Source organism: Triturus cristatus, chromosome 8, assembly GCF_964204655.1.
Source record: "Triturus cristatus chromosome 8, aTriCri1.1, whole genome shotgun sequence".
Classification (NCBI taxonomy): Eukaryota; Metazoa; Chordata; class Amphibia; order Caudata; family Salamandridae; genus Triturus; species Triturus cristatus.
This window is the reverse complement of record NC_140591.1, coordinates 202,227,283-202,239,930: the sequence shown is the minus strand read 5'-3', so window position 1 is coordinate 202,239,930 and position 12,648 is coordinate 202,227,283. Positions and strand designations below refer to the sequence as shown.

Genomic DNA, 12,648 nt, shown 5'->3' with positions numbered 1-12,648 from the left:
CAAATAATAATCCTTTTGCCTCCTCACTGGGCTCTTTGTAAGCTATATCTCCTAATTTTGGGCTGATTTTCATCAATACAGACTTCCTTCTCTCTGCCAACAGACCTGAATTAGTATTCCCCAAAAAGACCATCGGCCTTTGGCTCCATCCTCTTAACAGTTGAAAATAAACCTGCTCACCATTAATATACGCCTCTTCCACCATGTCCATTATTTTCGCCAATGGGCCCAAAATATCTAACAGACGGTCCTGACATTGCTTCAAAGACCTTTCAAGGCCTTCCGTGGATCTCTCCCCATTTTAAATAAATACAATATCAAATTAGATTCAGGGTGAAACAGACCTTATTATCTATATGTGGCCTTGAGCATTCAGCTCTTAACCTTCCTTACCTCATTCTAAAGGCTTCCGAATCCATTGCTTAATAAATTTAGCAACATGATCCAGCGGCCACCAGTCTGCACTCCTTGGATGCCTTAATTTGTATGGACTAAACATTTCCTCACCTAGAGGATCTTTTATCACAGCCTTGGATGAAGAGGCTTGGTCATTCTTAAGATAGTCATTTAAATAGTCATCCTGTTGTACATCAAAAATGAACTCATCATACATTTTCTCCCCTATCTTGTCTATTTGGTCATCAATATCCATATCTGAATAATCTAATGTGCCGCCAAGGGCACCACTTTTTCTAATGTAGTTTAAACCATATTTACTTTTCCAAATGCTTAGTCTTTCTAGCCCTTTTTGTCGGTCTTCTATCTCCTCAAATCCTCCTACTCCTCTAAAATTTACCAAACATCTTCAGATCTTACTTCCTTTCTCTTCTTATCCATAACAATCTTCACTACTTCCCCAATAGAAATCTTCATCTCACACTGAATCAATCTCCTCAAACTTTCTTAACTAACTCTCTCTTCAACCACCCTGCTGACTCACACTAGCTTCCTCAGTAGACATTCTCTCCTAAATCGCACACAAAAAATGCACTTTCCTATTAACTCCACAACCAGAACTAACTGCTCCGACGAAATTGTCCTCTTCACACAGCCGATTGTTATTTTTAAACATCAGCGTGTCTTTTTTCCATTTCCTAGTTATTACCAAGCCGTTTTAGCCCAATCCAATGTGGTTGTCGCTCTCAAGAGATTACGGCGGCCAATCCAATCTTTTCTTCGGACCCCACCGATAGAGTGACCTCACATTACTCGTCACGCCATCGGCATGGAGTCCTGAGCTTGTGCTCCCTCAAGCAATCCTGCCTGCTCCCCTCAGGGAGACACAAGCAGAAATGCGTTTGTTCACTATCTGACAGAAAGCATGCAACATCCACCGCCCCCGACAGGATTCTCGTGCATCCAACGGTAAACCTGCACAAGACTCCTGCTTTGCTTTCGCTTAATCAAAACCATTCAAAACAAGCAATACGATCGTAAATTCTAAAAGAAAAAAAAACGACTAAAGTCAAAGAAAACCTTAACGAGTCTCTGCTTCTTATTAAACTACTACCAGCCTATCACAACATCTAATCAGTTCACTTCCCAACAAAGTCACAAAAACGAGCCATACTCACGCATACCGCTTCTGAAAATTAGAAGCTTAAACCCAAATACACTGAAAGCTTCCTACTACAAACTGTTTCACGGTGATATTAGTAAAGTGAATAAAGTACTCATCTGAACAGGCGCAGCATTTAAAAGAGGATGAGCATTCTATGCAGGAGGCTTTTATTGACTATTAAAATTCCAGTTCTGGATTGTTATTTATTTAAGTTCTTTGAAGGGGCTGCTGTTCAGCAGTGGCAAATAAAAGGTGATGGATAATGGTAGCCTCCCATCTTGTAATGAAATCCCAATTGGCTGCCAGGCTGCAAGTTGCAGTCGGTTTGCTTGTTAGCGAGGATTCCAAAATGTTTGCAAGCAGTTTATAATTTATGAAATAATGATTCTTTCAGGGGAATGATCAGAGGAGCTTCAAAAATAAAATCGAGGATAACACGCCAACAGAGCATGTCCTTCTGTAGGCAATAGGCTAAAGAAGAGTCAAAGCTTGAAGATGAGGACAGTGAGTTCAATTTCGCATAATTCTTAGGCGTGTTGAATCTTTAGCTGATGGCAACTGCATACTTTTCCTTCTTGGAAGATTCTCTAAAGTCAGTAATTCTGTTTTACAACATCCAGCTCGACAGTTTCTGTAGGTTCTTAAAAAGTGAGCAGCAATAGAGTCCTTTTTGCTGTTTTTTGAAATACACTGTTGCTCATAGGCAACCAATCTCCTGAAAAATGAGTTGACTAAATTAGTGATGGAGTATCTTACGACCTCAGCAGCATATTAAGTTCGCCATCCACCTGTATTGTTCACATCACAATTTAGTTTACTGTAGGTACAGTAAGATCTAAATTGAATTTTTGTACTACCTTAGCAGTGTGATTATGGGAAGTGCTGACATCTCCGTAATTTACCGGCAATAAAGTTCTCGTCTGTCTGGGGGGGGGGGGGGGGGGGGGGTTACATATATGCCGCTAAGCATTTTAGACCTTTCTTACCAAAGGTGATATACAAAATAGGTTTGTTCAGGGCAGTACCAACATTAGCATCCTAACAGTAATATAGCGATTGATACACCGAATGTTCAGCTACCAGTTTTCAGATCATTTAAATAAGTGAGCACTTATAGTACTATTAAAACATCAAGACTAAATATGGTTAAACTGTCATTTTGAAAGAAAAATGAATTAAACTGATAAAACGATTTTAAAACATACATACCCGGATCAATTTTGCAGCATTCATGGCCATGCTGGTGCTGAAGTTGCGCACCTGAAAATAAAATACATCTCTTTGTAAAACTTTAAATAATGACTTCTTTTATGTAGGCCTTGTATGAAGTTAGACACAGTGGTCGCAATCCTCAATTACTAACCAACTTCCCATCTCCCTGAAATCCTTACAGTGATACTTTTTATAGACATGCGATACACGATTTGCTTAGCTATGCAGTACACAATTGTATACTATTGAGCTTATGAGCCCTAAACAGCTCATAAAATAGCAAATCTCAATGCAAGATTACTGGATACAAACATATGTTTTAGAGGCACCCATTATTAAAAAACCTAGAGGGAGGTTTCAGAAACTGTATGGTCGTGCCATGATGGTCCCGAGTCAGCAGTTTACAACGTTTTCTTTCCTAAGATTTCCTTTACTTATGATTGTATTTAGGTATGGTAGGCTTTTTGTTCCAATTCAATTGAACCATGATTTAGTTACAGTGTGCTACTGGATTACATCTTGAGGAAAAAACATAACCAACCTTATTCGAATTGTATTTTCTTTTTATATGAGATGCTTGCTGGTATGCCGAATTTGATCAATTTTAAAAATCAATAACCAAAATAACAAAAAAATCTAGATGTGATGAAATACGTTTTGTTTTTTTCCATGACGAAATGCAAACCACAAATGATATTGATGTTTTACAAGTGTGAGCACTTCATTTGATAAAACATCACCAGAAGTCAAAATGAAAGTGCAAGTGTTATGCCTCAAGCTTTACTGCAGGATAAAGCTCCCTGCACCACTCAACCAGTTTCAATAGTAGTAACAAATATCTTCATTTGCCATTAAGTTATGCGTGGAGTCTTCAAATCCATGTGTGAGCTAAAATGTCACCATGTCAAGGCAATAAAATACCACATAGAATATGGTCAGACTTCTTTGCCAAAGCAGTTTGATACCCTGCATAAGATTAACAGAAAATAATATTCCCAAATGATAGAGTGCAACGCCCTTGTCTTCGGTTGACAGAAAGAAACCTTCAACTATCTGCGGCCATCATCTGAGGCAACACCCAATTTAGGGAATCTTGTGCCCGGTACAATCTCTGGCATATTATTTTCGTTAATCCAAAAGCTGCCTACTATGGTCTTTGGGGGAGGTCACTAACCAAGAGCACCCCCCTCAAACTCAAGCACTTGCTTTCATAGAATGATAAGCAAAACCTAGACTGCTAAACGGCATTCATCTTGACCAATTAATCATTTGTAAATAATAGTGCACGTCTTCTAGAAACAAGTTAAAGGAATCCCACGCATATGGACCACAAACAGGTGGCAAATTTGTCTCTTCTTTAAGAGAGAGAAAAATACTAACTAAAGCACTGAGGTGGGAAAAAACACCAAAGGAAGTACAACCTGCCATTTCCAGTGATCCTTGATGCAACACATGCCTCTTCTTCAAAGAAAACACCAAGGGACCAGTCGAAGTGTGGTCAAGTACTGACTGCACAGCATGAGGGGCACTACTAGGTGCGTGTATGCATGCATCAGAAACACAAAGTTTTACTGTCTTCTTTTAAGAGCTCATGTACATTTCAATCATATCTTTCAACACTTTATGCTCAATCTTGCATATGTACTGCCCTCTCCCTTTACAACATTCAAACCCCATTGTGTGTGCAAGCGGCCATCGTCACATTTTTTATTAGCATAGCACCCGAAGACCTTTTCCACATCTAACTGGAATATTTATTCTCCTCAAAGAATCCTTCCACAGTTCAGCCCACTACTATTAACCTGCTTTTCTTTCTAAATCGATTTTTACAATGGCATTCAGGACCCACTGAAGTGCAAGCCAGCTACACCGCTCCTTTTCACCTCTTCATTTTGACAGCATGCAAATATACCACTGAAGCAGCATACAGTCCAGAGAATAGACTTCATCTCCCCAGATTTTCTCACAATTACATACATATAGGAGGGGGGGGGGGGGGGGGGAAGAAGAGGAGAAGAGACGCCCTATAGCTGGTCTGTGGACAGAGGTGCAGGAGAGCTGGGAACATCCAGAAGGAGACACGGACTCACAACAAGAGGGCAACCAAGATGGAGACCCTGGAGCAAGAGAGGAAGCGAATGCCCACTGAAGAGACCAGACCCCTCGACTTCTGAGTTATGGCACCACCCCATGTTGTGCTGCATGCCTTCCCCTGTGCCCCCTACATCCTACCTCTTCCCACTCCCCCCCGATGTGGAGAATCCACCCCTTGGGGCTCTGGACGCACAGCCCGCTAATGCCCGATTATCTACACCTCCTCCAACCTCCCTCTTACTATTTAGGACATACGCACCCTGAGACACCTTGATTATTCCCTTTTTTTGTGAGTGTTACTTTTACCACTTCCACTGTTTCCCCCTTCCCTCACTCCTGACCCAGAGTCATTTGGGCCCCATGGAACATGATGCCTATTTTATAAGTACTGTGACCATGCTTAGGTGCGTTTGGCGATTACACACTATGGACAACCCAAATTGGGAGTCTCACTTAGTTGAAAATAGACTAGAATATTTAATACATTCTGGCTTGTGCACTAAACATGCTAATTATTGCCTGTAACCTGTATTTACCTGTCCTCTTGTAACATACCGACTCTTGCTTACTTAACCACCTTTGCTGGGACATGAACCTATTTGTTTGACCAGATTCTAATGAAATTATATATATATATATATATATATATATATATATATATATATATATATATATATATATATATATATATATATATATATACATACATACATACATACATACATACACACACACAAAACAATTACATACACCACATCGCAACATGCATTTTTACCTAGTCCTCTTCATGTTCTTTCACAAATGGACAACGTGGCTTTGTCCTGTTCTTTTCTATCTCGTTTACATGCAAAACTATACTGGTTTGTTCTGTCTGGCACGAGACTTCCTCCTGCCCATTTTAACTGACTGTTCGGTCTTGCTATTCCTAGGGTCTCTATTTTTTACGGACTTCACAGCAAGCGACCATACTCTGTAAGAAATATACTGGGAGAAAGAGGGTTCGAAATAGGTCATTTGCTGCAGAACATATACTTCTGCATATTATTCTTTCAGGCATTGGATAGTAGGCAGGTAGCCATCAACCCACGTCCACGTCACTGTACTGCACGAGGCTGCTACAGATCTGGAGGGTCTATGTTTGGACTACACTATTACAGACATGAAGCTAGCTGGAAACCATCAGTAGCAATTTAAATTCGGAATCAATCGGCCAATGTTCCTCTGGCTTACCACAGACTTCTTTAAATTCGACAAACCTTTGAAATCCTGAGCAACCCGAAACATCTACCTGACAGTCTTGACGATGAATATAGGAAACTCAAATTAATTCCATTTCTGATAATAGTCTAGGGTCACAGTGAAATAACAGTTCTAGGGACAAAAATATGTACACCTACAAAATGCCACTCCATAAAAAATGTAAATCTGAATAAAAATAACACGACATCCCTTTCTATTTTTTAACAAAAATATTATTACACCTTTTACACTTGTCTTTCTAGTACTTTATCAGTGAATTTATTTTAGCTGTTACAAACGCACTCCAATTTATCCTTCACAAAATCTGCACAAAACATGTCAAATTCGTCCACAGCAACACTAAGCATTTCCATTACTTAAGGATATGACATCCATGTAAGAAGCACCCCAACTGCTGGGTCGTGAAAGGGACACTTACAATGGCTGTAATGGCAAACCCTGCCTGCTACCGGAATTCACTCTTGTCCAGTCAACATGATGAAAGCATGTCACACATTCTACAATCAGACCACCTATTGTCAATAGATCTCCTGTAATCGGTTAGCCTCGTGTAAGCAGATCCAAAGCGCTCACCCATATCTACTGTGGCTGGCCATATGTGACAACTAGAAGTTGATTCCCTGTGACCTAGTAACTCTAGGCAAGTGAATCCTTTCCAACAAGGGTACCACAGGTACCAACTTCTTTGGGGAGCTAGGGCTTGAGACCCAGCAATATTTAGGCTACGGGGCTGGTTATAGTACCCCAAGCCTAGGCTCTGCAAATGAAGCAAGGTACCAGCAGTGAGGCTTTCATTTTCTAAATTCTGACTCGTTCAGTTCACGCAGCTGCTACACAGCATGACAGCAGGTGTGGAGGTAACAGGTGGTGCTCTGGCATAGGGCAACACGCCCGAGGGCTCTCACTGTGGCGAGTAGTAAAGATTTTCTAAACTCGTGTTTTAGAGGAATGTGCCCACTAGCACTGGGATCCTAACATCTGCTTTTGAAGCGCAGACTCTGCCAATTGACCAATGACGTGATTAACCTTTGATTGCTTTCAAGAATAAAGGCCGAAAATCAGAAGCTGAAACAGTTTCAAAGTAGCCCATTGTCTTGCGTCACATCTTTAGATAATTCTTTATTTTCAGATCCTACAATACTGCATTCTTGGATGGCACCTGGGGAGAGTCATGCTTCCTTGGCACACCCATTGGAATATTTAATGACGGGAATTTCTGATCTATCTTTTTTTAAGCAAATTTATGTGGAAACTGCATTAAAATACACTATATCACCCAATTGTTTCAAACTCACTCACTAGAATTTGACACAAATATTACAAACATGCCAACATTTCGAAAAAGAAAGGGAGCAGGGCGTTAAGTGGGCCGGGTCCTGCCAGTGGTCAGCTCCGTTCTAAAAAACAGGTGCGGAGACAGGTCCCTATCGGGCTCTACATTTTTACCCTCACCCTCAGGGTAGAAAAAAAAATCTTAACTCTGCAGCAGTACCACCCTTCGCTGCCTTTGATGGAACTTCGAAGAGCCTTGTTAAAGTGCTTTCAGTCTCATGTCAGAAATGAAGCATTTTCAAAATTATTACAATACAATGAAGCCATAGTTGTCTTTTTATCTTGTGCAACTAACAACCATTGACAAGCCAATAGTTCAGGATTTTTGTGGGTGTAATGTTACTTGTATTAAATATCTGGATGCAATGTCAGAAGCAGCAAAACTAATAGTCGGGTGGCACACTATGATAAGCACAGATTTTGGCATGTTTTGAAGCCACGCCCAAAGCCCCCCCCCCCCCCCCCCACCCCAGTTATTTCATCCCACTTAAATCCCTGGAAAGGCGGCAGTGAGAATAAGAATCTGGGGAATTTATTTTCCCTATTAGCCAACACTGAAAAAGAAGCAATTTTAGGAAAGGGACAGCTAAAGTAAACAATTGTTAACTTTAAAATGGGGTATGTTGGCATGACGTATTACAATCCAACACATTCACAGAGAACCAGCCGCCACCACTGGTGAGTAGAAGAGGCAGGAAGCAGAAAGAGTAGTAAGAGAATTCAGAATGTGTGCAGAGAAGGCAAAAGAATAGATTTGGCAATGACATTAAAAATACGTCCACCCTCACGACTAACAACAGTGCTGATATTTCCTAAGTGAACAAGAGCACCATGTTGCTCAGCTGCAATTCTTTCCAATCTACACTCAATAATGGGTCTCGTGACTCGAGCCCAACCAATAATTTCTAAGAACTTGGCTCCATGGAGGCCGCTCACTTAGTGGCGGTAGGTCTTTCGCCAACAGAGCGCCAGTGAAGTACTTTCACGTAACTAGTCATACTTATTAGATAATCTCCTGCAAACACACCACTAGCAAACGCGGGGGTCACTCATGACAGACTCCTTCTAGCAGGTCACCTTTGCCTGTATTGGACGGCTTGCATTTTTGCTTTACCAGCCCTTCTCCGAGAAATGCTTAGTTCAGGAGACCCTCAGCTTGAAAGAGAAACTAATCGACCGTCTCTACGTGGCCGTTATGTACCTGCTGCTGGAGCCCGGCTGCTGCTGCCATCTTCTTAGTCGGGCCCACCACTGCTTCTAGGAAGGTCAAACCGGCGCCTCGCTTGCATGAACTAGGCTTGAGAAAGAGACAACGGACCAAAGTGCGCGCATTGTCTTCCTAGACAGACACGAACTTGGCGGCCATATTGAAACATGATTATTTCAAGTGGTTTTCCCCCAGGCTCTGTAAAATTAAAAATTACTTCGTAAACACGGACCAAGACCCATTAAATAATGTAAACGTTTAGCCAATTTCAAGTATGCTAACGTGCTCATAAACGATACCGGCACCATTTAAAATACATAAGTGACGCGAAAAAAGGAGCATGTGCGAAGGCTCTGCGCATGCTCAGTAAGCTAACGACCTAAATTGACTCGGGAAGGAGAAACCGGTGTCCTACTGTTCCTATAGGTCGAATTTACCAGACAGCGCAGGTTGCAAAATATTGACTTTAATATAAGACTTTAATATTGCCACTCTCGTATGCGTGCTTATTGGCATGGCCTTTCTTGTCCCAATTATATACTCCCCTGAAGCACAGTGTGGTGATGACTCGGACACAGGATGCGTTGAAGCACAGCTTTAATCATCGGTAGTCAGAGTACAGAGAACGGGATCCCACCTTCGCCAGCCACATTACAAACTGCCGTTGGCAGCACCACAATGAAATAATACACAGAGTATGTCATACACAGAGGAGCATAAAGCACTGCTAAAAACAAGTGCCACATTACAACACCCCGCCTCCCTTCTACCCACAAAAAAATGAGAGAAGAAGAAAGCAAACAAGAGAAAGTAAGGTACAAAAAGAGATAAAAAGAAGAAGGAAGCACCAGAACAGAAGAAAAGAAACAGAAATCAAGTCTGAACAAAATCCTCCAAATAACAAAGAGGTCTGCGAAACCTGGGAGGACAGGGAACACTGACGCCAACATCAGAAGGCAGATCAGAGGCAAGAGAACTGGAGGCATACCCAGAACCCGTCTCCCTTCTGGCCTGGAACCCAGCGGAGGACAACTCTGCATCACTCATCAACATAAAACCATTTAGATGTTTGCCCGAATGTACAGAGCTAGGTTCGCAGACCAAAGGATCCACACCCTCCCCTCTATGATACAAAGCAACCTTGCACTTGTTCCACTTGTTGCCATTCTCAAGAAGTACATAATTGTGTCCTAAAAGGGCCCCAAAACTTAGACAAGCCTTTGCAAGGTCTGCCATTCCTCACCTTGACCCAATCACCAGCATGAACACCACCACTGTCACACTTGTCCTTCTCCACCTGAATGGCTGTACGCTTGGAAGAGGCCAGCCAAGCAGGGAGAAGGTTGGTGCCTGGCTTACTTCCATGCATTCTTTCAAATGTGGTAAACCCAGTGGCACAATTGACAGTTGTATGATGAGCCCAAACCATCTCGCAGACCATCACACTGACATCCTTACCACACTGAATGGACATGGAAATGGTACCCTTGACCAGCCGGTTGGCACCCTCCACCATGCCATTGGCTTGGGGGTTGTAAAGCGCCGTGCGGTGATGAACAATCCCACACTTAGCCAGGAAATCCCTCATCTCATGCGAAACCAGCTGAGTACCATTATCCGTGACCAGAGTGCAGGGAAGACACTCCTCGTCGAAAATAGCATTTAGCTGCTCAATGGTGCTTTTCGTGGTGACATCGGACATAAACTTGAGAACGAGCCACTTAAAATGAACGTCAATCAAAACCAAGGCATTCCTCAATTTTTCCTCCACACCATGCATGGGCCCAATGAAATCTAGACAAACAGTACTCCAAGGAACACCAGGTGCTTCAATATGATCCCGGGTGGCATGACACCCCGTCTTGAGCCTCTTTTCGCTCTCCCTGCACACCTCACACCCAACAACCCAAGAAGTGAGTTGTTCGTCCATACCAGGCCACCAGAAATCCTCACACACACTTTTTTTTGTCAAGGTCTGACCGAGGTGCCCTTCATGTGCAAGCCCAATAATCCTAGGCCTCAAGCCCTCAGGTGGCACAAACTTATCGTCCCTCATAAGAACTTTCGCCCCACTCATGCTCAGCTCATCCAAGATCTTCACATACGGTCGTACAGAGGGAGCCAGAGTGCTCTCCCTACGCTCACCCTGAACCAATATTTTTTCAACATATTTAAGGGTAACATCCAGATCCATAAAATTACTCCAATCTTCAGAAGAGAAGACAGAGGCAACACACTCCTCAACATCGCACAAAGAGGCCACAGCACCATCAAACTCTCCAGACACTCCAGAGCCAACCTCGCCCGTGACCTTTAGAGATTAACGAGACAAGCAATCGGCCTGAGCATTCTTCCACTCAGGAATGTGTGAGACACTGTACCGATATTCCAGGAGCCTAGAAGCAAGTCTGGCAAGCCTCGCAGAACCCTTACCAGCACCTCCAGGGCTCAGTACCTTGACCAAAGGTTTGTGGTCTGTGCGAATACAGAAGTCAACGCCCTACAAAATGGTCCTGAAGTGCTCAACAGACCAAGCAGCTGCCAGAGCCTCACGCTCAATGAGCGAATAATTGCTCTTGCAGTCGCACAGAGAGCGCGAGGCGAAAGCCACAGTTCTTTCACCACTCATGTGCATTTGGGAAAGCACAGCACCAAGACCGCAAGCACTTGCATCAACAGTCAAGAAGGTTTTGAGAAGTATATCGAAGGGAGCAAGGACGTTGGCTTTGCAAATATCCTTCCTAATGAGATCAAAAGCTTTTTGCTGGGCATCACCCCAAACAAAGGAACACCCCTTCCTCAGCAGGGTCCTGAGAGCTTCAGTCTTATTAGCAAAGCCCTTAACAAATTTTGAGTAATACTCGATCAGGCCCATGAAGGACCTCAACTGGTCTTTGTCACACGAGACGGGGGTACTTCTAATGGCCTCCAAGAGATCCAACTTTGGATGGACACCCAGCCCAGAGATGGTATTGTTGTGGGGATTCTGCACATACACAGAACTGTGCGCAGGAAAAAGGGTCCTCGGTGTATAGGGGTTGTACCTTCCTACAACCTTAGTACCCAAAATCCGCAAACCGACTAGCTATAGTGTTTAATTCGTTCTCCGACATTATCACAAAGCTACAAATGATTAGACAACCCAGAACACAACACTCCTGACTCTCTCAGGAATCGCGGTAGCAAGACATACCCTTTTGCTCACTCACTCGTACTTGTCCACAATAAGGATTGTCAGAGTCACTGTATAGTTCAAAATGTTTATTTTAACTATTGTCCTCAGTAATGCAGTATACAAGCCACTGCCAGCAGCAAAATGCATAAACCTAACACAGTTAGCATTGTTACAATACCATAGAATATAAAGGGGGATGTCATCATATACAGACAGTGGAAAAAGGCAGCAGAGCTCATGCTAACTTAGCGATGTTGAGAATAACCCTAACAGCCATATAACAGTATGTCCCAGGTACTCAATCTCCACAAGAAACTTACACTTTTCCTTCCTGAGCATAAGGCCAACCTCCCTCAGCCTGCCCAGAACCTCCTTCAACGAATTGTTGTGTTCCACAACCGACCCACCAAATACCAGGATGTCAGCTTGGAAAATGTTTACGTTATCCAAGCCCCTGAAACCTCAGACATGATCCGCTGAAAGACGCTGGCAGCGGAGGACAGCCCAAAAGGTAACCTCATAAAACAAAAGGTAAATTACATGGTTATGAAGGCTGTGAGACTTTTTGAGTCATCATGAAGTTTGATCTGGTGGTAAGCACTTTTTAGATCAAGTTTTGAAAAGTACTTACCACCCTTCACCAAAAGCCACAGTTCGTTGATGTTAGGGAGGAGAAAAGTGTTGGCAACCACATGTTGATTTAAGCTCTGAAGGTCCACACAGAACCTGAGCTTGCCATTACTTTTCTTTATGATAACAACCGGAGAGACCCACTCCGATGCTCCGACAGGTTCAATTACCCCTTCC

At 42.8% G+C, this 12,648-nt stretch overlaps 1 protein-coding gene across 1 annotated transcript in view; it reads right to left on the bottom strand.

The window, feature by feature from the left end:
* The window catches only part of ATP5PO (ATP synthase peripheral stalk subunit OSCP), a 94,547-nt gene extending 85,827 nt beyond the window's left edge, over positions 1 to 8,720 (bottom strand). The window contains exons 1-2 of the mRNA XM_085621354.1: positions 8,661 to 8,720; positions 2,771 to 2,821 (exon numbers count right to left, since the gene is read on the bottom strand). Of these exons, the coding sequence (XP_085477480.1) occupies positions 2,771 to 2,821; positions 8,661 to 8,690 (81 nt within the window). The 5' untranslated portion in view covers positions 8,691 to 8,720. The remainder of the gene's footprint in view (positions 1 to 2,770; positions 2,822 to 8,660) is intronic.
* Between the last annotated feature and the right edge of the window lie 3,928 nt (positions 8,721 to 12,648).